Source organism: Cherax quadricarinatus, chromosome 1 (assembly GCF_038502225.1).
Source record: "Cherax quadricarinatus isolate ZL_2023a chromosome 1, ASM3850222v1, whole genome shotgun sequence".
Classification (NCBI taxonomy): Eukaryota; Metazoa; Arthropoda; class Malacostraca; order Decapoda; family Parastacidae; genus Cherax; species Cherax quadricarinatus.
This window is the reverse complement of record NC_091292.1, coordinates 14,499,469-14,525,589: the sequence shown is the minus strand read 5'-3', so window position 1 is coordinate 14,525,589 and position 26,121 is coordinate 14,499,469. Positions and strand designations below refer to the sequence as shown.

The 26,121-nt window shown below is 39.4% G+C and overlaps 2 protein-coding genes across 8 annotated transcripts in view; one reads left to right on the top strand and one right to left on the bottom strand.

Annotated features, from left to right (window-relative positions):
- The window catches only part of LOC138854146 (WD repeat-containing protein 86-like), an 82,518-nt gene extending 63,877 nt beyond the window's left edge, over positions 1 to 18,641 (bottom strand). For 2 of the 4 annotated variants that reach the window (XM_070095548.1, XM_070095707.1), the window contains exon 1: positions 18,511 to 18,575. In XM_070095548.1, coding sequence (XP_069951649.1) covers positions 18,511 to 18,560 — 50 coding nt within the window. In that variant the 5' untranslated portion in view covers positions 18,561 to 18,575. Of the gene's footprint in view, positions 1 to 3,743; positions 3,960 to 18,510 lie in introns of those variants that run through there. The other 2 variants (XM_070095603.1, XM_070095653.1) reach the window with 2 other exon arrangements.
- sturkopf (lipid droplet associated hydrolase sturkopf) overlaps positions 4,114 to 26,121 on the top strand; it is a 22,557-nt gene continuing 549 nt past the window's right edge. The window contains exons 1-4 of one of the 4 annotated variants that reach the window (XM_070095847.1): positions 4,114 to 4,509; positions 7,713 to 7,854; positions 8,054 to 8,189; positions 22,283 to 26,121. The exon at positions 22,283 to 26,121 is cut by the window's right edge and continues 549 nt beyond it. In XM_070095847.1, coding sequence (XP_069951948.1) covers positions 4,498 to 4,509; positions 7,713 to 7,854; positions 8,054 to 8,189; positions 22,283 to 22,940 — 948 coding nt within the window. In that variant the 5' untranslated portion in view covers positions 4,114 to 4,497 and the 3' untranslated portion in view covers positions 22,941 to 26,121. Of the gene's footprint in view, positions 4,510 to 7,712; positions 7,855 to 8,053; positions 8,190 to 22,278 lie in introns of all 4 variants that reach the window. The other 3 variants (XM_070095904.1, XM_070095975.1, XM_070095801.1) reach the window with 3 other exon arrangements.

Here is a 26,121-nt window from a genome sequence, read left to right as displayed (position 1 = left end):
ACACGACCACACCACCACGATCAGTGAGACACGACCACACCACCACGATCAGTGAGACACGACCACACACCACCACGATCAGTGAGACACGACCACACCACCACGATCAGTGAGACACGACCACACCACCACGTTCTCTGTTCTTCAGGATGAATGTACTTCAGTGGCCAGTGAAGGTAAGGGTACTACTGCCCCTGCTAATGGAGGTAAGCGCATTCTTGTGGTTGGTGACTCTCAGGTAAGATACATTGACCGTGCTTTTTGTAATAGGAATAAGAAGATGAGAGATAGAGTGTGTTTCCCTGGAGCTGGTGTTGGGGACATTGTCAACAGGCTGGATAATATCATGTCAGGTAATGGGAGCAAGCCCATTATCTGTCTCAGTGCTGGTGGAAATGATATTGGGAAGGGTAGGAGAGAAGAGCTGCTAGATAAGTACAGGTCAGCTATAGATTTCATTAAGTCTAAGGGAGGGATCCCAATCATATGTAGCATCTTGCCTAGAAGGGGAGTAGGAAATGAATGGTTGTCTAGGGCAATTGGTGTAAATTGCTGGCTAGACAGATACTGCAAGGAACTTGCAATCCCATTCATTGACAACTGGAACAACTTTTATGGCAAACATGATATGTATGCAAGGGATGGGGTACATCTCTCTGGGGCTGGGGTGGTAGCACTTGCAGACTCGATTGAGAAGGCCATTGGTGAAATGCCTATGATTTTAAACTGATGGAAGATAGAGGTATGGGTGTGTGTGGGAAACAAGCAGGTTGCAACACTTGGGTTGGAAACAGTAAATGTATAAAAGGCATTCAGCATGAAGTTATAAATAAAGACAATAGATCAGGTCAGCAAACAAAGGGGGACAGCAGAGGGCAGCAAGGGACTAGCTCCCTTAAGGTTTACTATACTAATAGCAGGAGTGTAAGAAATAAGATAGATGAGCTAAGATTAATTGCAAGTGCAGGAGACATAGATATTATTGCTATAACAGAGACCTGGCTCAATCTGAAAGATAGAGAGATGCCCTCTGAATGTCACATACAAGGCTACAAATTATTCCACACTGACAGGGTCAACAGGAAAGGTGGTGGAGTAGCGATGTATGTCAGAGACAATTTAAATTGTTGTGTTAGACAAGATATTAAATTAGAAGCGTCAGCCACTGAATCTGTTTGGTTACAGCTTCTCGAGGGCCGAGAAAAACTAATTTTGGGTGTGATTTACAGGGCCCCAAATCTTGATAGGGAGTGCTGTAAACTTCTATGGGACGAAATTCGTAAGGCATCTACATACGAAAATGTTGTGCTAATGGGAGATTTCAACTATAGACAGATTGACTGGAGCAATTTGACAGGAAATTTAGAGTCAGGTGACTTTCTTGATACGATCCAGGATTGTTTTTTAAAACAGTTTGTGACAGAGCCAACTAGGGGAAATAACCTCCTTGACTTGGTTCTTGCCAGTAGGGAAACACTAATTAATAATCTTGAGGTTAATGATGAGCTTGGGGAAAGTGATCACAAATCACTCAGTTTTAATATATCATGGAATTCCCCTAATAATGGCAATCAAGTCTCCGTCCCTGACTTTCGCTTGGCTGATTTCATAGGACTGAAAAATTACTTAGGTGGGCTGAACTGGAATGACCTGACTAAGGGTCAGGTAGGTGGTGATGGTTGCCGATATGATGCTTTCCAGGGCATAGTTCTAGCTGCTCAGTCAAATTATGTTCCAAATAGGGAAATCAGATCAAACAAAAATGATCCTAAATGGATGAACAATAGATTAAAATATCTGATTGGTCAAAAGAGAGGCATATATAGGCAAATCAAAAGAGGAGAGGGGCAATTGAGAAATCGATATATTCAGTTAAAGAGAGAAATAAAAAAGGGAATTAGAAAAGCAAAAAGAGATTATGAGGTTAAAGTTGCAAGAGAATCGAAGACTAACCCAAAAGGATTCTTTCAGGTATACAGAAGTAAGATCAGGGACAAGATAGGCCCACTCAAAAGTTCCTCGGGTCAGCTCACTGACAGTGATAAGGAAATGTGTAGAATTTTTAACACATACTTCCTCTCAGTTTTTACACAGGAGGATACCAGCGATATTCCAGTAATGATAAATTATGTAGAACAGGACGATAATAAACTGTGTACTATTAGGGTCACAAGTGACATGGTCCTTAGGCAAATAGATAAATTAAAACCTAACAAATCCCCAGGCCCTGATGAACTGTATGCAAGGGTTCTAAAGGAATGTAAAGAGGAGCTTAGCACACCTTTGGCTAATCTTTTCAACATATCACTACAAACTGGCATGGTGCCAGATAAGTGGAAAATGGCAAATGTGATACCTATTTTCAAAACAGGTGACAGGTCCTTAGCTTCGAACTATAGACCAATAAGCCTAACCTCCATAGTGGGAAAATTTATGGAATCAATAATTGCCGAGGCAGTTCGTAGCCACCTTGAAAAGCATAAATTAATCAACGAATCTCAGCATGGTTTTACAAAGGGGCGTTCCTGCCTTACGAATTTATTAACTTTTTTCACTAAGGTATTTGAGGAGGTAGATCATGGTAATGAATATGATATTGTGTATATGGACTTCAGTAAGGCTTTTGACAGGGTCCCACATCAGAGACTATTGAGGAAAATTAAAGCACATGGAATAGGAGGAGAAATTTTTTCCTGGATAGAGGCATGGTTGACAAATAGGCAGCAGAGAGTTTGCATAAATGGGGAGAAATCAGAGTGGGGAAGTGTCACGAGCGGTGTTCCACAGGGGTCAGTGTTGGGCCCCCTGCTGTTCACAATCTACATAAACGACATAGATGAGGGCATAAAGAGCGACATCGGCAAGTTTGCCGATGACACCAAAATAGGCCGTCGAATTCATTCTGACGAGGACATTCGAGCACTCCAGGAAGATTTGAATAGACTGATGCAGTGGTCGGAGAAGTGGCAGATGCAGTTTAATATAGACAAATGCAAAGTTCTAAATGTTGGACAGGACAATAACCATGCCACATATAAACTAAATAATGTAGATCTTAATATTACGGATTGCGAAAAAGATTTAGGAGTTCTGGTTAGCAGTAATCTGAAACCAAGACAACAGTGCATAAGTGTTCGCAATAAAGCTAATAGAATCCTTGGCTTCATATCAAGAAGCATAAATAATAGGAGTCCTCAGGTTGTTCTTCAACTCTATACATCCTTGGTTAGGCCTCATTTAGATTATGCTGCACAGTTTTGGTCACCTTATTACAGAATGGATATAAATTCTCTGGAAAATGTACAAAGGAGGATGACAAAGTTGATCCCATGTATCAGAAACCTTCCCTATGAGGATAGACTAAGGGCCCTGAATCTGCACTCTCTAGAAAGACGTAGAATTAGGGGGGATATGATTGAGGTGTATAAATGGAAGACAGGAATAAATAAAGGGGATGTAAATAGTGTGCTGAAAATATCTAGCCTAGACAGGACTCGCAGCAATGGTTTTAAGTTGGAAAAATTCAGATTCAGGAAGGATATAGGAAAGTACTGGTTTGGTAATAGAGTTGTGGATGAGTGGAACAAACTCCCAAGTACCGTTATAGAGGCCAGAACGTTGTGTAGCTTTAAAAATAGGTTGGATAAATACATGAGTGGATGTGGGTGGGTGTGAGTTAGACCTGATAGCTTGTGCTACCAGGTCGGTTGCCGTGTTCCTCCCTTAAGTCAATGTGACCTGACCTGACTAGGTTGGGTGCATTGGCTTAAGCCGGTAGGAGACTTGGACCTGCCTCGCATGGGCCAGTAGGCCTTCTGCAGTGTTCCTTCGTTCTTATGTTCTTATCAGTGAGACACGACCACACACCACCACGATCAGTGAGACACGACCACACCACCACGATCAGTGAGACACGACCACACACCACCACGATCAGTGAGACACGACCACATCACCACCAAGGTCAAAGCAGTGGGCCTAATGACCCACGTTAGGAAGGAATCGGACAACAGGAAAGTCTGAGGAAAAACACAAGGCAGATCAAGGAAAAAAAAGGTGAGAATATAAGAATCAGGTCAAAACGTTTTCATTGACCAGGATGGACTGAAACGTCGTCTCTATGTGGTGTTGTATTTGTGTTTACTTCCTTCTCAGCTGATCCTTGTCCGAAGAGTAGTCTTAGACTTGGCCTAAGTTTACAACGAAACAATAATAAACGTGTTTAGTCCCCCCCAAAAATAATTTCAACGCGTAAAGTAATGCGTTTATTACAAAAGATTTACCACATATAATCGCCATAATAATTTGTTGTTTAACTGTCTCAACATCAGTGTCCATGCCACAGTCAGCACGTACGGAGGAGAGACTCTTGTCTGACAGCTGAACGTCATCACAGGTGGGACGGAGGAGGAAAGATATTTCAACTTGGTAAATACACACTAAATAACTACATTTGTTATGGTTAAACCTTTCAAGCAACATCGTTTTATTACGTAGATGGTGTGCAAGGTATGTGGTGCTGGAGTCTAGTTTTGTACGTCTTCCACTATGGTACGTGAGGAAGGGCTGTCATTATGGTTTTGGTTCACTAATTTGTAATTTCACTTCATATACCAAGGAAACGAATAGTTTAAAGGTAAAAATTAAATTTGCTAACATGGGTGTGGAATTTTTTGAAGTGATACCAGAAGAAATTCAATATTTGACTGAATACAATAACTGTATTAGAAATACCATTTAAGTTACGAGTATCATTGTATAATTTAATAGTTTTTTTTATGCATATGAAGCTTATATAATATACTAGATTACTGAATAATATGTGCTAAATTTAAATAATAATCTGCCCTTGATTCTCCTGAGTGAGTGTGGTCAGTTGTTTGTGTTACATAAGGAAGCTTTATTCAAATGAAATTGACATATGTTTGTATAAATTGACGTTATAAATCTCTACAATGTTCGAATTAAAAGAACATGAGTGTTAAAGGTTTCTAACTTTTCATAATTTAAAGCAAGATAGTCTGGGTAATATTGGAAACATTGGGGACGTTTCCTTATACCTTCTGTCCCTGTTCACCTAGCAAGCAAGTAGGTATGTACCTGGGTGTTAGTCGACAGGTGTGGGTCGCATCCTGGGTGACAAGATTGTACAGAATCTTAGTTTCAACTGTGTCACTATTATCTGCTACTTATAACCTGTTTTCTAAACAGGTGTGTGTATATATATATATGTATATGTGTATATATATATATATATGTATATATTTATATATATATATATGTATATATTTATATATATATATATGTATATATTTATATATATATATATGTATATATTTATATATATATATATGTATATATTTATATATATGTATATTTATATATATATGTATATATTTATATATATTGTATATATTTATATATATATATATATATGTATATATTTATATATATGTATATATATATATATATATATATATATATATATATATATATATATATATGTATATATATATATATATATATATATATATATGTATATATATATATATATATATATATATATATATATATATATATATATATATATATATATATATATATATATATATATATATATATAAATATAAAGGTAATGAGGATAACAAAAAGATTGGGTGATGAAAGATTGAATATCAGATTGGAGGGAGAGAGTATGGAGGAGGTGAATGTATTCAGATATTTGGGAGTGGACGTGTCAGCGGATGGGTCTATGAAAGATGAGGTGAATCATAGAATTGATGAGGGGAAAAGGGTGAGTGGTGCACTTAGGAGTCTGTGGAGACAAAGAACTTTGTCCTTGGAGGGGAATGTATGAAAGTATAGTTTTACCAACGCTCTTATATGGGCGTGAAGCATAAGTGATGAATGTTGCAGCGAGGAGAAGGCTGGAGGCAGTGGAGATGTCATGTCTGAGGGCAATGTATGGTGTGAATATAATGCAGAGAATTCGTAGTTTGGAAGTTAGGAGGAGGTGCGGGATTACCAAAACTGTTGTCCAGAGGGCTGAGGAAGGGTTGTTGAGGTGGTTCGAACATGTAGAGAGAATGGAGCAAAACAGAATGACTTCAAGAGTGTATCAGTCTGTAGTGGAAGGAAGGCGGGGTAGGGGTCGGCCTAGGAAAGGTTGGAGGGAGGGGGTAAAGGAGGTTTTGCGTGCGAGGGGCTTGGACTTCCAGCAGGCGTACGTGAGCGTGTTTGATAGGAGTGAATGGAGACGAATGGTTTTTAATACTTGACGTGCTGTTGGAGTGTGAGCAAAGTAACATTTATGTAGGGGTTCAGGGAAACCGGCAGGCCGGATTTGAGTCCTGGAGATGGGAAGTACAGTGCCTGCACTCTGAAGGAGGGGTGTTAATGTTGCAGTTTAAAAACTGTAGTGTAAAGCACCCTTCTGGCAAGACAGTGATGGAGTGAATGATGGTGAAAGCTTTTCTTTTTCGGGCCACCCTGCCTTGGCAGGAATCGGCCAGTGTGATAATAAATATATATATATATATATATATATATATATATATATATATATATATATATATATATATATATATATATATATATAATGTGTATATATATGTATATATGCATGCATGTGTACGAATATATACATATATATATATTCATACATGTGTATGTATGTATATTAACACATTATTCAAAATCAGATCACTGAATAGACAAAAATCTGAGGATATTTCACTAAGGTTGCTATTGAGATAGGGTCCTGGAACAGATGGCAGTGACATATTCATTATTTTGTTTTGTTTTTGACATAAATAGTGTAATATTGCTTCAGTTTTCTCCCAGACTCCATTATAACATGTTAGGTATATCTAGTTAGTCAATTCCTGGTATTAATAAGGCACAAATTTACAAACAATAGGTTATTTATAACTAGAGACTACAGTAGTAAGGGATGCAATATACTATTTCCTTGTGGGGCTGTACATTATATCAACTGGTTCTAATTCAAGATTTATTTTTTCCTTTAACAATATATTTTTTATTATTCAAGTAAGACTTAGTATTTTACATAGTAGGTAATATTTCATGGTAAGATAAGATAAGATAAGATTTCGTTCGGATTTTTAACCCCGGAGGGTTAGCCACCCAGGATAACCCAAGAAAGTCAGTGCGTCATCGAGGACTGTCTAACTTATTTCCATTGGGGTCCTTAATCTTGTCCCCCAGGATGCGACCCACACCAGTCGACTAACACCCAGGTACCTATTTGCTGCTAGGTGAACAGGACAACAGGTGTAAGGAAACGTGTCGAAATGTTTCCACCTGCCGGGAATTGAACCCGGGCCCTCCGTGTGTGAAGCGGGAGCTTTAGCCACCAGGCCACTGGGCCACCACCAAAGTCTTTTACAACTGAACATGGCCAGTTCTGTAATATTTCCTTGTCATATCTGGATGTCGATATGGTCTGTAAAATAATGGAAGTAAATATCAGCTGAATAACATCCTCTTGTTGGTAACTGTAATTTCTTTAAAAAACTATATTAGTTTTCCTCAACTATTTGTAGCTCTTGTATCTTTCATATTTCAGTACAAGTAGGATACAAATTTGGTATGTTCAATTAATATTTCAAATTAGCATTAGTTATGGATACATAATAGATATATTAAAATACTTTTGAAATTTTGAATTACAATATAGTCATTTATTCCAGTCACAACTTGGGAGTACTACAGCCAAGATGACCTTCAAAGTTGGCAGGCATGAAATACTAATCAGAGGACAGCCAACGGAAGTTTTGAGTCTTGGCCAATCTTTAAATGAAAGCCCAGAAAATATCATACTCATCATTCCAGGTTTGTTAAAAATTTGAAAATTAATTTTGTATTAAACATTGTAAAGTTAGAAATACTTTGATAAACACTTTGAAGTTCAAAATATTTTGTTACTGTATTATAATAACGCAGTTACTGCATTTTATTGTTATAACTAAATTTATGTGATTTTTATACACAGCAATTGAATTTTCTCTCTGACTCATAATAATTGTCTCAGGTAACCCAGGACTGGCTTCCTTCTACATAGATTTTATGCAGACTATATACTCCAGCCTGAAAGAGACGCATTCCATATGGGCCATCTCGCATGCTGGCCACTGTCACACGTCTCACATCTCAGCTTGGCCAGGCAAGTGCATGCATGCTGAGCATCTCTTTTACCTTTTTTTTTTATTATGATGCAAACTTCAAGACATGACCATCTATGCCTAACATCTTATCATCTGTGACTCTCTTCAAACTTGGTATTCAAAGTTATAGTTTGTTCTCAACTCTTAAGGCTTTAAATCTTAGCTCAGTCTGACCTATAGGTCAAGAGTTATGACCTAGGTTTTTTGAGGTTACAGGTCAAAACCATTTCTCTGTAACATCATAATTTGGGTAATAATCAGGACCTACCTATTAAGCTATAAATATTTGGAATCAGCAGAATGCAAGGATTCCATTGATGTAATTTGATTTTTCACAGAGCTGTATGACCCTGATGAGTTTAGCTTGTATGTTGATTTTAATAATTTTTATTTATTTTTTATTAACACATTGGCAGCTTCCCACCAAGGCAGGGTGGCTCAAAAAAGAAAACCTTTCGTCATTCACTCCATCACTGTCTTGCCAGAGGTGTGCTTACACTACAGTTATAAAACTGCACATTAACACCCCTCCTTCAGAGTGCAGGCACTGTACTTTCCATCTCCAGGACTTAAGTCTGGCCTGCCAGTCTCCCTGAATTCCTTCATAAATGTTACCTTGCTCACACTCCAACAGCACATCAAGTTCTAAAAACCATTTGTCTCCATTCACTCCTATCTAACATGCTCATGCATGCTTGCTGGAAGTCCAAGCCCCTCGCACACAAAACCTCCTTTACCCCCTTCCTCCAATCTTTCCTAGGCCGACCCCTACCCCATCTTAGCTCCAGTACATATTGATACAGTCTTGAAGTCATTCTATTTCATTCCTTCCTCTCTACATGTCCTAACCACCTCAATAACCCCTCCCCAGCCCTCTGGATAATAGGAAGCAGAGGTGCAGGAGGAGTTGCACTGCTTATTAAAAGCTGATGGGGCTTTGAGGAAATGGAAGGAATGGATGAAATGGGTGAAAGGGACTACATAGTAGGTACAGTTCAGTCTGAGAGATATAAGATACTCTTTCTTCTTTCAACACACCGGCCATATCCTACCGAGGCGGGGTGGCCCAAAAGGAAAAATGAAAGTTTCTCCTTTTACATTTAGTAATATATACAGGAGAAGGGGTTACTAGCCCCTTGCTCCTGGCATTTTAGTCGCCTCTTACAACACGCATGGCTTACGGAGGAAGAATTCTGTTCCACTACCCCATGGAGGTAAGAGGAAATAAACAAGAGCAAGAACTAGTGAGACAATAGAAGAAAACCCAGAGGGGTGTGTATATATATGCTTGTACATGTATGTGTAGTGTGACCTAAGTGTAAGTAGAAGTAGCAAGACGTACCTGAAACCTTGCATGTTTATGAGACAGAAAAATGGACACCGCAATCCTACCATCATGTAAAACAATTACAGGCTTTCATTTTACACTCACTTGGCAGGACGGTAGTGCCTCCCTGGGCGGTTGCTGTCTACCAACCTACTACTTACAATAAGATAGTCATTGCGGTGAAATACAACCCACCACAGAACTGCAGGAGGCCAAGAGAAGAATATGAAGAGAGCAACAGAGCAATGGTAGACACTAGCTGAGGTGGCCAGAAGAGCTCACACAGGTAGAGCAAAATTACTAGTTATGGGTAATTTCAATCACAAGGAGATTAATTGGGAAAACCTCGAGCCTCATGGGGGTCCCAAAACATGGAGAGCCAAGATGATGGATGTGGTACTGGAAAGCCTCATGCATCAGCATGTTAGGGACACTACCAGAGAGAGAGTGGTGAGAATGAACCAGCAAGACTGGACCTCATATTCACCCTGAGTGAGGACATCACATATGAAAGGTCCCTTGGAGTTAGTGATTACATGGTTCTGAGCTTTGAAACATAGTAGAGTTACAAGTGGAGAGGGAAACAGGAGTAGGATGGGAAAAGTCAAACTACAAAAAGGGGGACTTTACAGGCATGAGGAACTTCTTGCAGGAAGTTCAGTGGGAAAGAGAATAGGTAGGAAAAGCGGTAAATGAAATGATGGACTACATGACAACAAAATGGAAGGAGGCAGAGGGAAGGTTTGTTCCCAAGGGCAATAAAAATAACGGGAAGACCAGAACGAGCCCTTGGTTTACCCAAGGTGTAGGGAGGCAAAAACTAAGCACACTAGAGAATGGAAAATGTACAGAAGACAAAGGACCCAGGAAAATAAAGAGGCTCAGCGACAGTACAGAAACAACATAGCATTGAAAGTCAGGTCTGACATGAAGCTGTTGTATAGCCACATCAGAAGGAAGACAACAGTCAATGACCAGAAGGTGGGGAGCTCACAAAAAATTACCAAGAAGTATGTGAGGAGCTCAACATGAGATTTAAGGCAGTAGTATTTACAGTGGAGACAGAACAGACTCCGAGAAGTCAGAATAGGGGGGGTACACCAACAAGGGATACACCGGCAAGTGCTGGATGAAATACACGCAACCAAGGAGGTGAAGCTGCTAAGTAAACTTGATACCTCAGAGGTAGTGGGACTGGACATCTCTCTGTGAGTCCTTAGAGAGGGAGCAGAGATGCTGTGTGTGCCACTAACAACAATTTTCATCACATCCATCGAAACTGGACAACTACCTGAGGTATGGAAGACAGCAAATGTAGTCCCCATTTTTAAGAAAGGAGACAGACTTGAGGCACTAAACTACAGACCAGTGTCACTGACATGTATAGTATGCAAAGTCATGGAGAAGATTATCAGGAGGAGAGTGGTGGAGCACCTGAAACGGAACAAGATTATAAACGACAACCAGCATGGATTCAGGGAAGGAAAATCCTTTGTCACAAATCTACTGGAGTTTTATGATGAGGTAAAGGCAGTAAGGCATGAGAGAGAGAGGGGTGGGTAGATTGCATTTTCTTGGACTACAAGAAGGCCTTCGACAGTTCCTCACAAGAGATTAGTGCAAAAGCTAGTGGATCAGGCACACATAACAGGAAGGGCACTACAGTGGATCAGAGAATACCTGACAAGGAGGCAACGAGTCATGGTACGTGACGAAGAAAGTGGGTGCCTGTCCTAGGACCAGTGCTATTTTTGGTATACGTGAATGACATGATGGAGTCCCTGTTTGCAGATGATGTGAAGTTTATGAGGAGAATTAAAATCAGATGAGGATCAGGCAGGATTACAAAGAAACCTGGACAGGCTGGAAGCCTTGTCCAGCAACTGGCTACTTGAATTTAACCCTGCCAAATGTAAAATCATGAAGATCGGGGAAGGGCAAAGAAGACTGCAGACAGAGTATAGGCTAGGTGGCCAAAGACTGCAAACCTCACTCAAGGAAAATGATCTTTGGGTGAGCATAATACCGAGCACATCTGAGGTGCACATCAACCAGATAACTGCTGCAGCATATGGGTGCCTGGCAAACCTGAGAATAGTGTTCTGATACCTCAGTAAGGAATCATTCAAGACTCTGTACACTGTGTATGTCAGGCCCATACTGGAGTATGCAGCACCATTTTGGAACCCACATCTGGTCAAGCAAGTCAAGAAATTAGAGAAAGTGCCAAGGTTTGCAACAAGACTAGTTCCAGAGCTAAGGGGAATGTCCTGCAAAGAAAGGTTAAGGAAATTGGCCTGATGACACTAGAGGACAGAAGGGTTGGGGAGGCATGATACGAAATACTGCAAGGAGTTGACAAGGTGGACAAAGACAGAATGTTCCAGAGATGGGACACAGAAACAAGGGGTCACAATTGGAAGTTGAAGACTCAGATGAGTCAAAGGGATGTTAGGAAGTATTTCTTTAGTCATAGAGTTGTCAGGAAGTGGAACAGTTTGGCTAGTGATGTAGTGGAGGCAGGAACCATACATAGTTTTAAGATGAGGTTTGATAAATCTCATGGAGCAGGAAGAGAGCGGACCTAGTAGTAATCAGTGAAGAGGCAGGGCCAGGAGCTATGACTTGACCCCTGCAACCACAAATAGGTGAGTACACTCATATAAGAGTGTTGGTATAACTATACTCTCATACATTCCCTGCTTTGCTTCCATGGATAAAGTTCTTTGTCTCCACAGACTCCTCAGTGCACCACTTGCCTTTTTCCTCTCGTCAGTTCTATGATTCACCTCATCTATCATAGATCCATCTGGTGACACGTCCACTCCGAAATATCTGAATACATTCACGTCCTCCATACTCTCTCCCTCCAATCTGATATCCAATCTTTTGTTACCTAATTTTTTATCCTCATTTCCTTACTCTTTCCTATATTCAGGCCCCGTGGCCTGGTGGCTAAAGTTCTCGCTTCACATGGCGAGAGTCTGGGTTCGATTCCCAGTGATGGTAGAAACATTGGGCATGTTTCTTTACACTGGTTGTCTGTATTTCCCCATCAGTAAAATGGGTACCTAGGTGTTAGTGGACTGGTGTGGGTCACATCCTGGGACAAAACTGACCTAATTTGCCCAAAATGCTCTGCATAACAAGCGGCTTTCTATATAGTAGTATGTCAGTGATGTCAGCTAGGCCTGTATATTATATTACAGTGGTATCTTGACTTATGAGTTTAACCCTTAAACTGTCCAAACGTAGATCTATGTTCACGTGCGTAGCGCTCCGAACGTAGATTATGTTTTTTTTTACATGCTTTCAAATGGAGAAATAAAAGGTCAGAGTGGTACACACATGAACGTAGATCTATGTTTGGACAGTTTAACCCTCTGACTGTTTTGGTCGTATATATACGTCTTACGAGCCAGTGTTTCAGACGTATATATACTCAATAATTCTAGCAGCTTCAAATCAAGCGGAAGAAAGCTGGTAGGCCCACATGTGAGAGAATGGGTCTGTGTGGTCAGTGTGCACCACATAAAAAAAATCCTGCAGCACACAGTGCGTAATGAGAAAAAAAAACCTCTGTTTTTTTGGATTAAAACGCCGACTTTGAGGTGTATTTTCATATACAGTGGACCCCCGCATAACGATTACCTCCGAATGTGACCAATTATGTAAGTGTATTTATGTAAGTGCGTTTGTACGTGTATGTTTGGGGGTCTGAAATGGACTAATCTACTTCACAATATTTCTTATGGGAACAAATTCGGTCAGTACTGGCACCTGAACATACTTCTGGAGTGAAAAAATATCGTTAACCGGGGGTCCACTGTAGTATTTAGCGATGTATTTGCGTTTTCATGGTCTTAGGTGATAAAATGGAAAACATATTACAGAAATAGAGATGATTTTTATTACTTTGACGATGAAAACGACCTTGAAACTGAGCTCAAAGTAGCGGAAATGTTCGATTTTTACCAATGTTCAGGAGTAAACAAATCACACCACACGTCCAATACACGTCAACTGGGGAGTCTAATATTCTTTCACTAGTGCACTGATATTATTTATACCATTTTTACAATAATGCAGTAGTCTGCATAACAGCAAATTTTGTATTTTTTTGTATGAATAAAAAATCAAAATAGAAAGCAATAATATAAGAGGGGCCTAGAGATGTGATTAATGAACAGAGGATATGTTATTTTAGTGCCAAGAATGTCTACCTTGTTTATTCTGGACCCTATTTTGAAATTGGCATCTTTTTTAGTTTGCGTGAAATTGGCCAAATTGCCAATTTCGGACCACAATATTGGGTAGTCCAAATTGGTAAATGGGAGGTTTCTTGTACTCAGCAGATAGATAAAATGGAGTTCTAAAGAAATAGCTATGAGTTTGGTCAACTGGAACAATGGAATTGGCTGAAAATAGGGCTCAAAGTCGGCGAAATCGCCGATACGCATATGTCGCAGAGACCGCTAACTTCACGGGAGTGTAATTCCATGAGTTTTCGACCAAATCTCGAACTTTTGGTGTCATTACCATCGGGAAAAGATTCTCTATCATTTCATAAGAAAAATAATTTTTTTTTTTTTTCAAAAATTTAGTGACATAGAATGACAGTTTCAGAAAGGGGCCTGAAACAGTCAAAGGGTTAAGGGTTAATTTGTTCCATGACTGAGCTCGTAACTCAATTTGCTTGTACAGTGGAACCTCGGCTTACGAACTCCCCACCATGTGAATTTTTCAGGATATGAACCGTTGTTCCATCAATTTTTTGCTTCTGGATACGAACAAAATTTCAGGATGCGAACTTCCCCATCAAGAGAGGTTCCTTAAATAAATAAATAGATAAATAAATAAAATATTTATTTTGCAAAGGTTACAATATGTGTTTACATACAATACAATGTGATTTCGTGTATAGGGCAAGGAGGAATAACATCTTGTAGGAGTGAGGAAGAGCCAGTTGTGAGTGTGGGGGAAGTTCGTGAGGCAGTAGGTAAAATGAAAGGGGGTAAGGCAGCCGGGATTGATGGGATAAAGATAGAAATGTTAAAAGCAGGTGGGGATATAGTTTTGGAGTGGTTGGTGCAATTATTTAATAAATGTATGGAAGAGGGTAAGGTACCTAGGGATTGGCAGAGACCATGCATAGTTCCTTTGTATAAAGGCAAAGGGGACAAAAGAGAGTGCAAAAATTATAGGGGGATAAGTCTGTTGAGTATACCTGGTAAAGTGTATGGTAGAGTTATTATTGAAAGAATTAAGAGTAAGACAGAGAATAGGATAGCAGATGAACAAGGAGGCTTTAGGAAAGGTAGGGGGTGTGTGGACCAGGTGTTTACAGTGAAACATATAAGTGAACAGTATTTAGATAAGGCTAAAGAGGTCTTTTTGGCATTTATGGATTTGGAAAAGGCGTATGACTGGGTGGATAGGGGGGCAATGTGGCAGATGTTGCAGGTGTATGGTGTAGGAAGTAGGTTACTGAAAGCAGTGAAGAGTTTTTACTAGGATAGTGAGGCTCAAGTTAGAGTATGTAGGAAAGAGGGAAATTATTTCCCAGTAAAAGTAGGCCTTAGACAAGGATGTGTGATGTCACCATGGTTGTTTAATATATTTATAGATGGGGTTGTAAGAGAAGTAAATGCGAGGGTCTTGGCAAGAGACGTGGAGTTAAAAGATAAAGAATCACACATAAAGTGGGAGTTGTCACAGTTGCTCTTTGCTGATGACACTGTGCTCTTGGGAGATTCTGAAGAGAAGTTGCAGAGATTGGTGGATGAATTTGGTAGGGTGTGCAAAAGAAGAAAATTAAAGGTGAATACAGGAAAGAGTAAGGTAATGAGGATAACAAAAAGATTAGGTGATGAAAGATTGGATATCAGATTGGAGGGAGAGAGTATGGAGGAGGTGAATGTATTCAGATATTTGGGAGTGGACGTGTCAGTGGATGGGTCTATGAAAGATGAGGTGAATCATAGAATTGATGAGGGGAAAAGGGTGAGTGGTGCACTTAGGAGTCTGTGGAGGCAAAGAACTTTGTCCTTGGAGGCAAAGAAGGGAATGTAAGAGAGTATAGTTTTACCAACACTCTTATATGGGTGTGAAGCATGGGTGATGAATGTTGCAGCGAGGAGAAGGCTGGAGGCAGTGGAGATGTCATGTCTGAGGGCAATGTGTGGTGTGAATATAATGCAGAGAATTCGTAGTTTGGAAGTTAGGAGGAGGTGCGGGATTACCAAAACTGTTGTCCAGAGGGCTGAGGAAGGGTTGTTGAGGTGGTTCGGACATGTAGAGAGAATGGAGCGAAACAGAGTGACTTCAAGAGTGTATCAGTCTGTAGTGGAAGGAAGGCGGGGTAGGGGTCGGCCTAGGAAAGGTTGGAGGGAGGGGGTAAAGGAGGTTTTGTGTGCGAGGGGCTTGGACTTCCAGCAGGCATGCGTGAGCGTGTTTGATAGGAGTGAATGGAGACAAATGGTTTTTAATACTTGACGTGCTGTTGGAGTGTGAGCAAAGTAACATTTATGAAGGGGTTCAGGGAAACCGGCAGGCCGGACTTGAGTCCTGGAGATGGGAAGTACAGTGCCTGCACTCTGAAGGAGGGGTGTAATGTTGCAGTTTAAAAACTGTAGTGTAAAGCACCCTTCTGGCAAGACAGTGATGGAGTGGATGATGGTGAAAGTTTTTCTTTTTCGGGCCACCCTGCCTTGGTGGGAATCGGCCAGTGTGATAATAAAATTAATAAAAATACAATTCGAGTGGAGCAAAGAAAGCCTCTATCATGCTGAGGCATTTTGGGCAGATTTAACCTAACACTAATAGACTACCTAAGTCTAGACTGGTGAAAAGTGTACAAGTAGTGGTTACCAATGTTTTGCTGATGGTGGTGCCAACTACTGGCTGCTTTTTGAAGTTCTCCTTACTGTTATTATTATTACTATTATATTGTATTATTATTATTGTTATTGTTATAATAATAATAATAATAATTATTATTATTATTAGTAGGAGTAGTAGTAGTATGTACATGGTGAGGGGCTCTTGATCTAGGGAATTGGGTCTGTGCTCCAGGTCCCTAAATTAATAATAATGATAATTATTATTATAATAATACATTTTTTTTTTCAACAAGTCGGCTGTCTCCCACCAAGGCAGGGTGACCCAAAAAGAAAGAAAATACCCAAAAAGAAAATACTTTCATCATCATTCAACACTTTCACCTCACTCACACATAAATCACTGTTTTTATAGAGCTGCCCAGAATACAACAGCTTAGAAGTATATAGAGTGGTCCCTCGCTTTTCGTAGTTCTCGGCAATCGTAAATTTCGCCAATCATAGGGGTATTTTCGTATAAACATGGACTCGCTTTTCATAGGTTGACTCACGAATAGTAGTTCGTCTGGGACGCGTACGCACGGTGTGAGCCAAGGAGGCCTCCCTACCCAGCCAGTCTGGCATTGTTTACCAGTGAGTGAAGGTCCCCTCAAGTGCTCCTACGAAATATTTCATAATATTCCACTCATTTTAGTGCTTGCAAGTACTAAATAAGCTACCATGGCTCCAAAGAAAGCTCCTAGTGCCAAGCCTGTGGTAAAGAAGGTGAGAAATATGTACAGTGACAAAGTCTTGGGCCATTTTAGGGAAGTGTTAAAGAGACGCCAGAAACAGAGCTCTCTCCACAGTTACTTTGCGAGACAGGACTAGAGTGACTCTCAAGGTGGTCCTAGTGGCATTAAGAAACAAAGAAGAGAAGCAACCCCAGAGAAGCAATTGGTACCTGAGGTGTTGCTGGAAGGGGATTCCCCTTCCAAACTGTAAACAATCCAATCTCTCTCCTCCTCCAGTCTCCCATACACTAAGAAGAATCTCCAATAAAGGTAAGTGTTATGCTGTTAATGTTTCATTCATCATTTCCCATTGTATTGTTTATGTACTACATGTATATTTCATGTAAATTTTTTTTTTGTTTTAATACTTCTGGGTGTCAGGAACGGATTAATTGTATTTACATTATTTCTTATGGGGAAAATTGATTCGCAAATCGTAAATTTCGTTTATAGTAGCTCCTCCAGGAACGAATTAATTACGAAAAACGAGGGACCACTGTACATATAAAAATACACAATATATCCCTCCAAACTGCCAATATCCCAAATCCCTCCTTTAGAGTGCAGGCATTGTACCTCCCATTTTCAGGACTCAAGTCCGGTTATATAAAATAACCGGTTTCCCTGAATCACTTCACTAAATATTACCCTGCTCACACTCCAACAGCTCGTCAGGTCCCAAATACCATTCGTCTCCATTCACTCCTATCTAACATGCTCACGCATGCTTGCTGGAAGTCCAAACCCCTCGCCCACAACACCTCCTCTACCCCCTCCCTCCAACCTTTTCGAGGACGACCTGTACCCCGCCTTCCTTCCCCTACAGATTTATATGCTCTCCATGTCATTCACTCTAAATGACCAAACCACCTCAACAAACCCTCTTCATCCCTCTGAATAATAATTTTATTAACTCCACACCTTCTAATTTCCACACTCCGAATTTTCTGCATAATATTTACACCACACATTGCCCTTAGACAGGACATCTCCACTGCTTCCAACCACCTCCTCGCTACAGCATTTACAACCCAAGCTTCACACCCATATAAGAGTGTTGATATTACTATACTTTCATACATTCCCTTCTTTGCCTCCATAGATAACATTTTTTGCCTCCACATATACCTCAATGCACCACTCGCCTTTTTTCCTTCATCAATTCTATGATTAACCTCATCCTTCATAAATCCATCCGCTGACATGTCAACTCCCAAATATCTGACAACATTCACTTCTTCCATACTCCTCCTCCCCAATTTGATATCCAATTTTTCTTTATCTAATCATAATAATACATATGTACTAATAATAATGATAATACATAATAATTATGTATAATAAATAATAACAATATAATAATAACAATAATACTATGTACGTACTGTGTATAATTTCGTTTGACAACACCACCACAATGTTCACCAGTGCACATGTGCTTACGGAGCTACCCTCGCGGTCCAAGGGATTCTCATGATTTCCTTACGTTTTGTGCAGTTAATTCGCCAGATTTCTTTCTTCTAACCATGGGTCCTAAGAAAGCAAATGCAAAGGACAGTGATGAGAAGAAAAAGAGGATGATTTGCATGGAATTAAAGCAAGAAATCATTGATAAGCAAAGACCAGGTACATAGTGTAATGAGATAAACATAATACAGTGGACCCCCGCATAGCGAACTTAATCCGTGCAAGAGGGCTGGTCGTTATGCGAAATGTTCGCTATGCGAATTAATTTTCCCCATAAGAAATAATGGAAATAAAATTAATCCGTGCAAGACACCCAAAAGTATGAAAAAAAATTTTTTTACCACAAAAAAATGTTAATTTTAGTACACACAAACTGAAAAAGGCATGCACAATTACATGACACTTACTTTTATTGAAGATCTGGTGATGATTGATGGGATGGGAGGAGGGGAGAGAGAGTGTTAGTGTTTAGAAGGGGAATCCCCTTCCATTAGGACTTGAGGTAGCAAGTCCTTTTCTGGGGTTACTTCCCTTCTTCTTTTAATGCCACTAGGACCAGCTTCAGAGTCACTGGACTTCTTTCGCACAACATATCTGTCCATAGTGGCCTGTACCTCTCGTTCCTTTATGACTTTCCTAAAGTGTTTCACAACAGTGTCATTGTAATAGTCACCAGCACGGCTTGCAATAGCTGTGTGAGGGTGATTTTCATCAAAAAAGGTTTGCACTTCAAGCCATTTTGCACACATTTCCTTAATCTTTGAAGTAGGCAATTCCTTCAATTTCTCTCTCCCCTCCTCTGAACCAGTTTCCCCAGGTCTGGCCTCTTGCTCTTGAAGTTGATCTATCAGCTCATCAGTGGTTAGTTCTTCATTGTCCTCCTCCACCAACTCTTCCACATCCTCCCCACTAACCTCCAACCCCAAGGACTTCCCCAATTCCACAATTGATTCCTCAACTGGTATACTACTCCTCTCAGGGTTAGCCTCAAACCCTTCAAAATCCCTTTTGTCTACACATTCTGGCCACAGTTTCTTCCAAGCAGAGTTCAAGGTTCTCTTAGTCACTCCCTCCCAAGCCTTACCTATAAGGTTTACACAACTGAGGATATTAAAGTGATCCTTCCAAAACTCTTTTAGAGTCAATCCAGTGTCTGTGGTCACTTCAAAGCACTTTTGAAACAGAGCTTTTGTGTACAGTTTCTTGAAGTTGGAAATGACCTGCTGGTCCATGGGCTGCAGGAGAGGAGTGGTATTAGGAGGCAAAAACTTCACCTTAATGAAGCTCATGTCCCCATAAAGTCGCTCTGCCACGTCTGTAGGATGACCAGGGGCATTGTCTAACACCAGGAGGCACTTAAGGTCTAATTTCTTTTCAGTTAGGTAATCTTTCACATTGGGGGCAAATGCATGGTGTAACCAGTTATAGAAAAATTCCCTAGTGACCCATGCCTTACTGTTTGCCCTCCACAGCACACACAAATTATCCTTGAGGACATTCTTTTGCCTGAACGCTCTGGGAGTTTCAGAGTGATACACTAATAAAGGCTTAACTTTGCAATCACCAGTAGCATTGGCACACATGAGAAGAGTAAGCCTGTCTTTCATAGGCTTATGTCCTGGGAGTGCCTTTTCCTCCTGAGTAATGTAGGTCCTGCTTGGCATTTTCTTCCAGAACAGGCCTGTTTCATCACAATTAAACACTTGTTCAGGTTCCAGTCCTTCAGTTTCTATGTACTCCTTGAATTCATGCACATATTTTTCAGCCGCTTTGTGGTCCGAACTGGCAGCCTCACCATGCCGTATCACACTATGGATGCCACTACGCTTCTTAAATCTCTCAAACCAACCTTTGCTGGCCTTAAATTCACTCACATCATCACTAGTTGCAGGCATTTTTTTAATTAAATCGTCATGCAACTTCCTAGCCTTTTCACATATGATCGCTTGAGAGACGCTATCTCCTGCTAGCTGTTTTTCATTTATCCACACCAATAAGAGTCTCTCAACATCTTCCATCACTTGCGATCTTTGTTTCGAAAACACAGTTAAACCTTTGGCAACAACAGCTTCCTTGATTGCCGTTTTCTTGCCCACAATAGAAGCGATGGTTGATTTTGGTTTCTTGTACAACCTGACCAGGTCGGTGATACGTACTCCACTTTCATACTTATCAATGATTTCTTTCTTAATTTCAATGGGTATTCTTACCCTTTGAGGTGTAGGGTTGGCACTAGAAGCTTTCTTGGGGCCCATGGTCACTTATTTTCCACAAACAGCACCGAAAACACTGTAATAATACGAAATATTCCGAGTGTATGCTTGAATGTTACCGCGGAGGCTAGCTGGTAAACAATGGGACGGGCGGCACATGTGAGGCTGGCTGAGGGCCCACATTGGACGCGTCTCGAACGAAGTTCGCTGAGCGGGTTTTTGTCTACTATGCGGGGCAAAATTTTAGCGGACAAAGCGTTCGCTATGCGGAATGTTCGCTATGCAAGGCGTTCGCTATGCGGGGGTCCACTGTAGTTGTATATAGCAACCACTCTCGCAACCACAATCCTCCTTCCTCCGCCGTCCACGTAATGACATATTTTATTCATTCTAGAGTAGTATATATCATGTTTCTACGTTATTTATATTGTTTATTATGTCATATTAGATGAATTGTGACAAATAAATAAGCCGTAGAGTTGATATTAGAGTTTTTTGTCATGCCTCCTGCGAGCAGGAATTCAGCTGGAATGAATTAATTGCAGTTGTTAATTTAAATGAGGAAAATTGACCCAGCATACGAGCATATCTTAATATTCTTAATGTAGATTTGATGTTGCTGCCACTTCTACCATGTTGTGTCTGCAGGTGTGTTGCAAGCAATTCAAATCACATAATGGGTGGGGCTTGAACATATGACTTGCCACATGAATGTTGACTTGCCACATTTTCTGTTAAACACAAAAAAAGTCCTTTTTTTTTTTTACAGCTGGGTAGTTAGCCATTCTGGAGTTTCAAGTAATGAACCAGTGGGCTAATCTGCATGTTAATCAGTTAAGGAGCTTAACCTCTCCTGCAGGAAGTTGCCTCTGACTATTTTCTTGTCCTGATCCAGCACTTACACAAGAGTTTTGTCAGCACTATTGATCCGTGTAGGTTTCCAACAAGTTATTTTACATTCCTGGGTTTATGGTTACTCTTGTTTCATTCTTGTTGATTTTTGGAGACTACATTCAGTAGTACTCATAGGTCACATCAGACTCACTCCTGGACATCTTATGGAAGGACATCCTGTTGTTCTCTGCAAGAATTGCTAATTTGTTGACTATCCATCATATCATATTTTAATAGAGTTCCCTGTTTATCAGAGAGTATGTCAACTTGATTTTAAACCCCATTTTTCAATAGCTTATTATGCTTACACTGTCCTCACATACAAGTATATGCTGTATAATTTTAATGCAACTATTATCTATAGTGTTTTTTCTCTGGTTTATCACTTGCACCAAGTTTGATTGCTGCATTTTAGTACTGTTTTGCTTTTTTAAATTATCCTCTTGTTGCTCTTTTTAGCTGTTTCCTTCTCTGCACAGCAGTGCCAAATGACTCCTCATGGATTCATTACTTATTATTATTATTATTATTATTATCCTGTTGTATTATAGTTATTATAAAATTTTTATTTCTTTTCAGATAGCAATAATGTCTACAATCTTGAAGAACAAATTAATCACAAGATAGCATTCATTCAAGATCACATTCCTCAGCAAGCTAAAGTTACTCTTATTGGACATTCCATTGGATGTCAAATCATACTTAGACTCCTCCAGTACTTTGATTCAAAATCTGAGGTAACAATTGTCAAGAGTTTTCTTTTGTTCCCTACAGTAGAAAGATTGAGAAATACACCCAATGGACAACGTTTTTGGCCAATGCTGTGCTACCTTCGTTGGTTGGTCATATTCTTAACAGCTTGTCTGTATGTGTTGCCAGTGAAAGTAAGAGAGAAAATGCTTCTTTGGTTCTTCAAAGGCAGGCAAGTACCAGACTGCAGTATTCAAGCCACCATACAACTATTTCAACCCAAAGTGATGCAGAATGTCTTGTGGATGGCTTACCATGAACTCTTGCAAGTGCATGAAGCAGACACAGAAGCCATAGATAAACATAAGGATAAAATAGTCTTGTATTATGGAGCTATGGACGGGTGGTGTCCAAGAATTTATCGAGATGAACTGAAACTAAAAGTTGAAGGTGTAAATGCTATCTTGTGTGAGGATGGATATCAGCATGCTTTCGTTTTAGAATATTCAGAACCAATGGGGCAAAAAATTGTGGAATGGGTCAGGTCATGAAATAGTACATACCTATTGTTTAAGTAGGCTCCCAATTATCTGCAATCGGATGTTGGGTAACCCTTGGAGGTCTTCAAAGTCGCTGGCTTGTTACTTTAAAAATATCTTCCATTAATGTGGAGTATTTGTTTTTTATATATTTTTTTATTTTTATAATTAATTTATAAAAAAATTATAATTACATGGAGAGTAAGACCAAGGCAGGTAATGAAAAAATTGAAAGAAAAACAATCTGTATTAGTTGCTTGTCCATTGCTTAAATAATCTTCCATTAATGCTAAACATCTTTTATATTATGTAATTATTTTAATAAATTTATAATACATATAGGGAATTTAGGACCAAGGCAGGTAATGAAAAAAAAACATTAAAAGATAGAAAAGCTGTAATAGTGAGAAGAAATGCCAGAAAATATTTAAAATTTTCCTAAAATGTAGTGCCAGAGGTTAGACTGTCTTAAGTTTGTGATAACTTAGTTAACAGTTCAGCAGGGACTGGTGCAAGTTCTTTTGTTAGTGAGAGATGACTTAGGAAAAGACCGATAAAAGGCCATGTTAGAGGCAGTGCTATGGTCTGTCATTTTAGAGTAGCTCTACAGAAGAAAGGTAACGCAACACTTCAGAATAAATCGTAGAAACTATATTAAGTTTCTAATTCTAAAATTACTAAGGTAAAATACATAGTGTTATAGAAAGTTTTTTTGTTTTACAATTTTATTTGAAGGACTAGAGGTAACTCTCAATGACACAGTTGAGTTTACAGAAACCTCTTATTGCATTTAACTAATCATCATATATTGGAGCACATTTTTCAGTAAACAGTTGTACTGTTGTGTGATTGGGAATTCATGTTCAAGATTTTTTTTATACACTGCTAATTCTTAACAAATTCTGAAAGGAGCACAAATGCCCTCACTAATAATGTGTATAATTAATGGTTCATAGAATAAAAGAAATAACAAATGGGAGAAAAAATAGAAACATTTAATCATGATGGTAGGCTTGTTAGCTTGATGACTCAGAGGGGATGAGTGGTCGTCTCCCTCTTAGTCTTCACATTACCACACCCCTTTTACTTAAACACTTTTTGGAACTCTTATGTTGTCTGGGGTAAAACATTACATGTACTGTACATGAATGGTACACTAGGTACTCCTCGACTTACAATGGGGTTATGTTACAATGAACCCATTGTGAGTTGAAAATATTGTAAGTCAAATATGAATATGATATAAATAAATAAGTAAATAAATAACTACTGTCACTGAATAAGCAATTAAACAAATAATTACTAACTAAATACCAGTATTGAAAAGTAGATAGCGAATACAAATTATCCTATCAAATGTACAGTACTGTACAGCACTGCACCATCATGAAGTCGAAATATTGTAAGATGAACCATTGTAAAGCGAGGAGTATCTGTACTGGCAAGATTGTATCATGCTGAAAGGTGAAGAATTAGACACATGCAACATCTGGGTATCTTTATTGTAGATGTTTTGACATCTGGTGGCTTTATCAATACAGTGTCCTTGAAACTGTATTGATAAAGCCACTGGATGGCAAAACGTCTACTAAATAAAGATATCCAGATGTTGCACATTGTATCTATTTCTTCATTACACATATTGTTCATTCAGGAGGGAAGGGAGGGAGCATTGTCTTGATGCTTGATTCAAGGACTCAGAGCTACACTTTATCAGAAATCAAACCTGATTACTTCACATCCTCCAGACACTATAAACCAACAGATTTAGCATTTCTTTATCAATACAATAACAATAATTGTATAAATGAGTAGCTAGATATATATAATGGGTTTAGATATAATGTATAAGGTATAATCATAGCATGGTCTTTGAGAGTTTGATGAGTTATCAAGAGTCCTTAAAGTAGTAGGGAGAAAAAAAATATTTTCCTGTCAATTTTTCTCACTAAACGCTTGGTTGTCTCGGACTCTCTGCATCATCTGTATCACTGTCTTATACATTATCTAACTGCTTGCAAGGTGTCCTATAGATAAAGACACTCCATGTCATAATTTATTGTAATTTTTGTTTGTGTTAAAAGATTATTCATGTGTGTAAACCACAAAATTAGACCATGTGCTATCTTGTTTGCATAATTTTGGCATCTAAAGAAGTACTTTTATCCTAGGATAACCTAATTAAGTCACATAGTGTGGCTTACAATTAGTGAGGGCCCCCTTCATCCCTAGCATTTAACCCACAACAGTATTCTAACTCTAAGTCATCTATTTTACTGTTACATAAACATTGGCAGGAAGTATAAAGAGGCCTGCCCATGTGTCTCACCCCACCTGGTAATTAAACACAGGTCCTTCTGGCTGTGAGTTGAATTCTCTTGCTGAGGTACAGGTCTCCTGTACTGAAGTACAGTACAGTAAGTTTTTTTGTATGTGTGTGTTGCAAGACAATTGCAAATGAGCAAGTAAATGCAATACAAGCCACAATGGGATGGAAAAACCTAGCTCTTTTTTTTTGTCTTAGTCTCTAGTCTAAGTCTTTCGCAATGTTGACAGTGCCTCGTCAGAAGCTTTGCAGTGTTGTAATAGGGAGGTGGACTGGAAAAATCTGAGAGGTAGGAAGCTGGTGTATGCACAGCCATTTTCCCAACATCTCTTAAGGTTGGGACACAGCTCCAAATACACCAGCTTCCTACCTCTGAGTTTTTTTTCACTCCGTCTACCTTTTGCAATATTGCATAGCTCCTGATGAGGCACTGGCAACAGTGAGAAAGGCCTACAGCTAGTAGCTTGTATTGCATGAGTGTATGTATACTTTATGTAGTTGCAGGGGTCAGTTCACAGCTCTTGGCCCCACCTCTTAATTTCTAGCTTCTAGGACCACTCCTGGCTTCATGAGCCTTGTTGTGAAATGAAATGGCCTGGGGAGTGAGGTGGTACAGGCAGTATCTATACTTAACTTTAAGAAGATACAGTATATGAAAATACTTTCAGAACCAGGAGAGAGTGAAAATAATAGTGACTAGTGAAGAGGCAGTACCATGAGTTATGACTTGACCACTGCATCCATATATAGAGTACACACATGTATGTATATATGTATGTATATATATTCTTCTTTCAATGCACTGGCCACATCCCACCGAAGTGAGCTCTTCACTAGCAATAGTATTGAGTGAAGCTAGATTAGTGT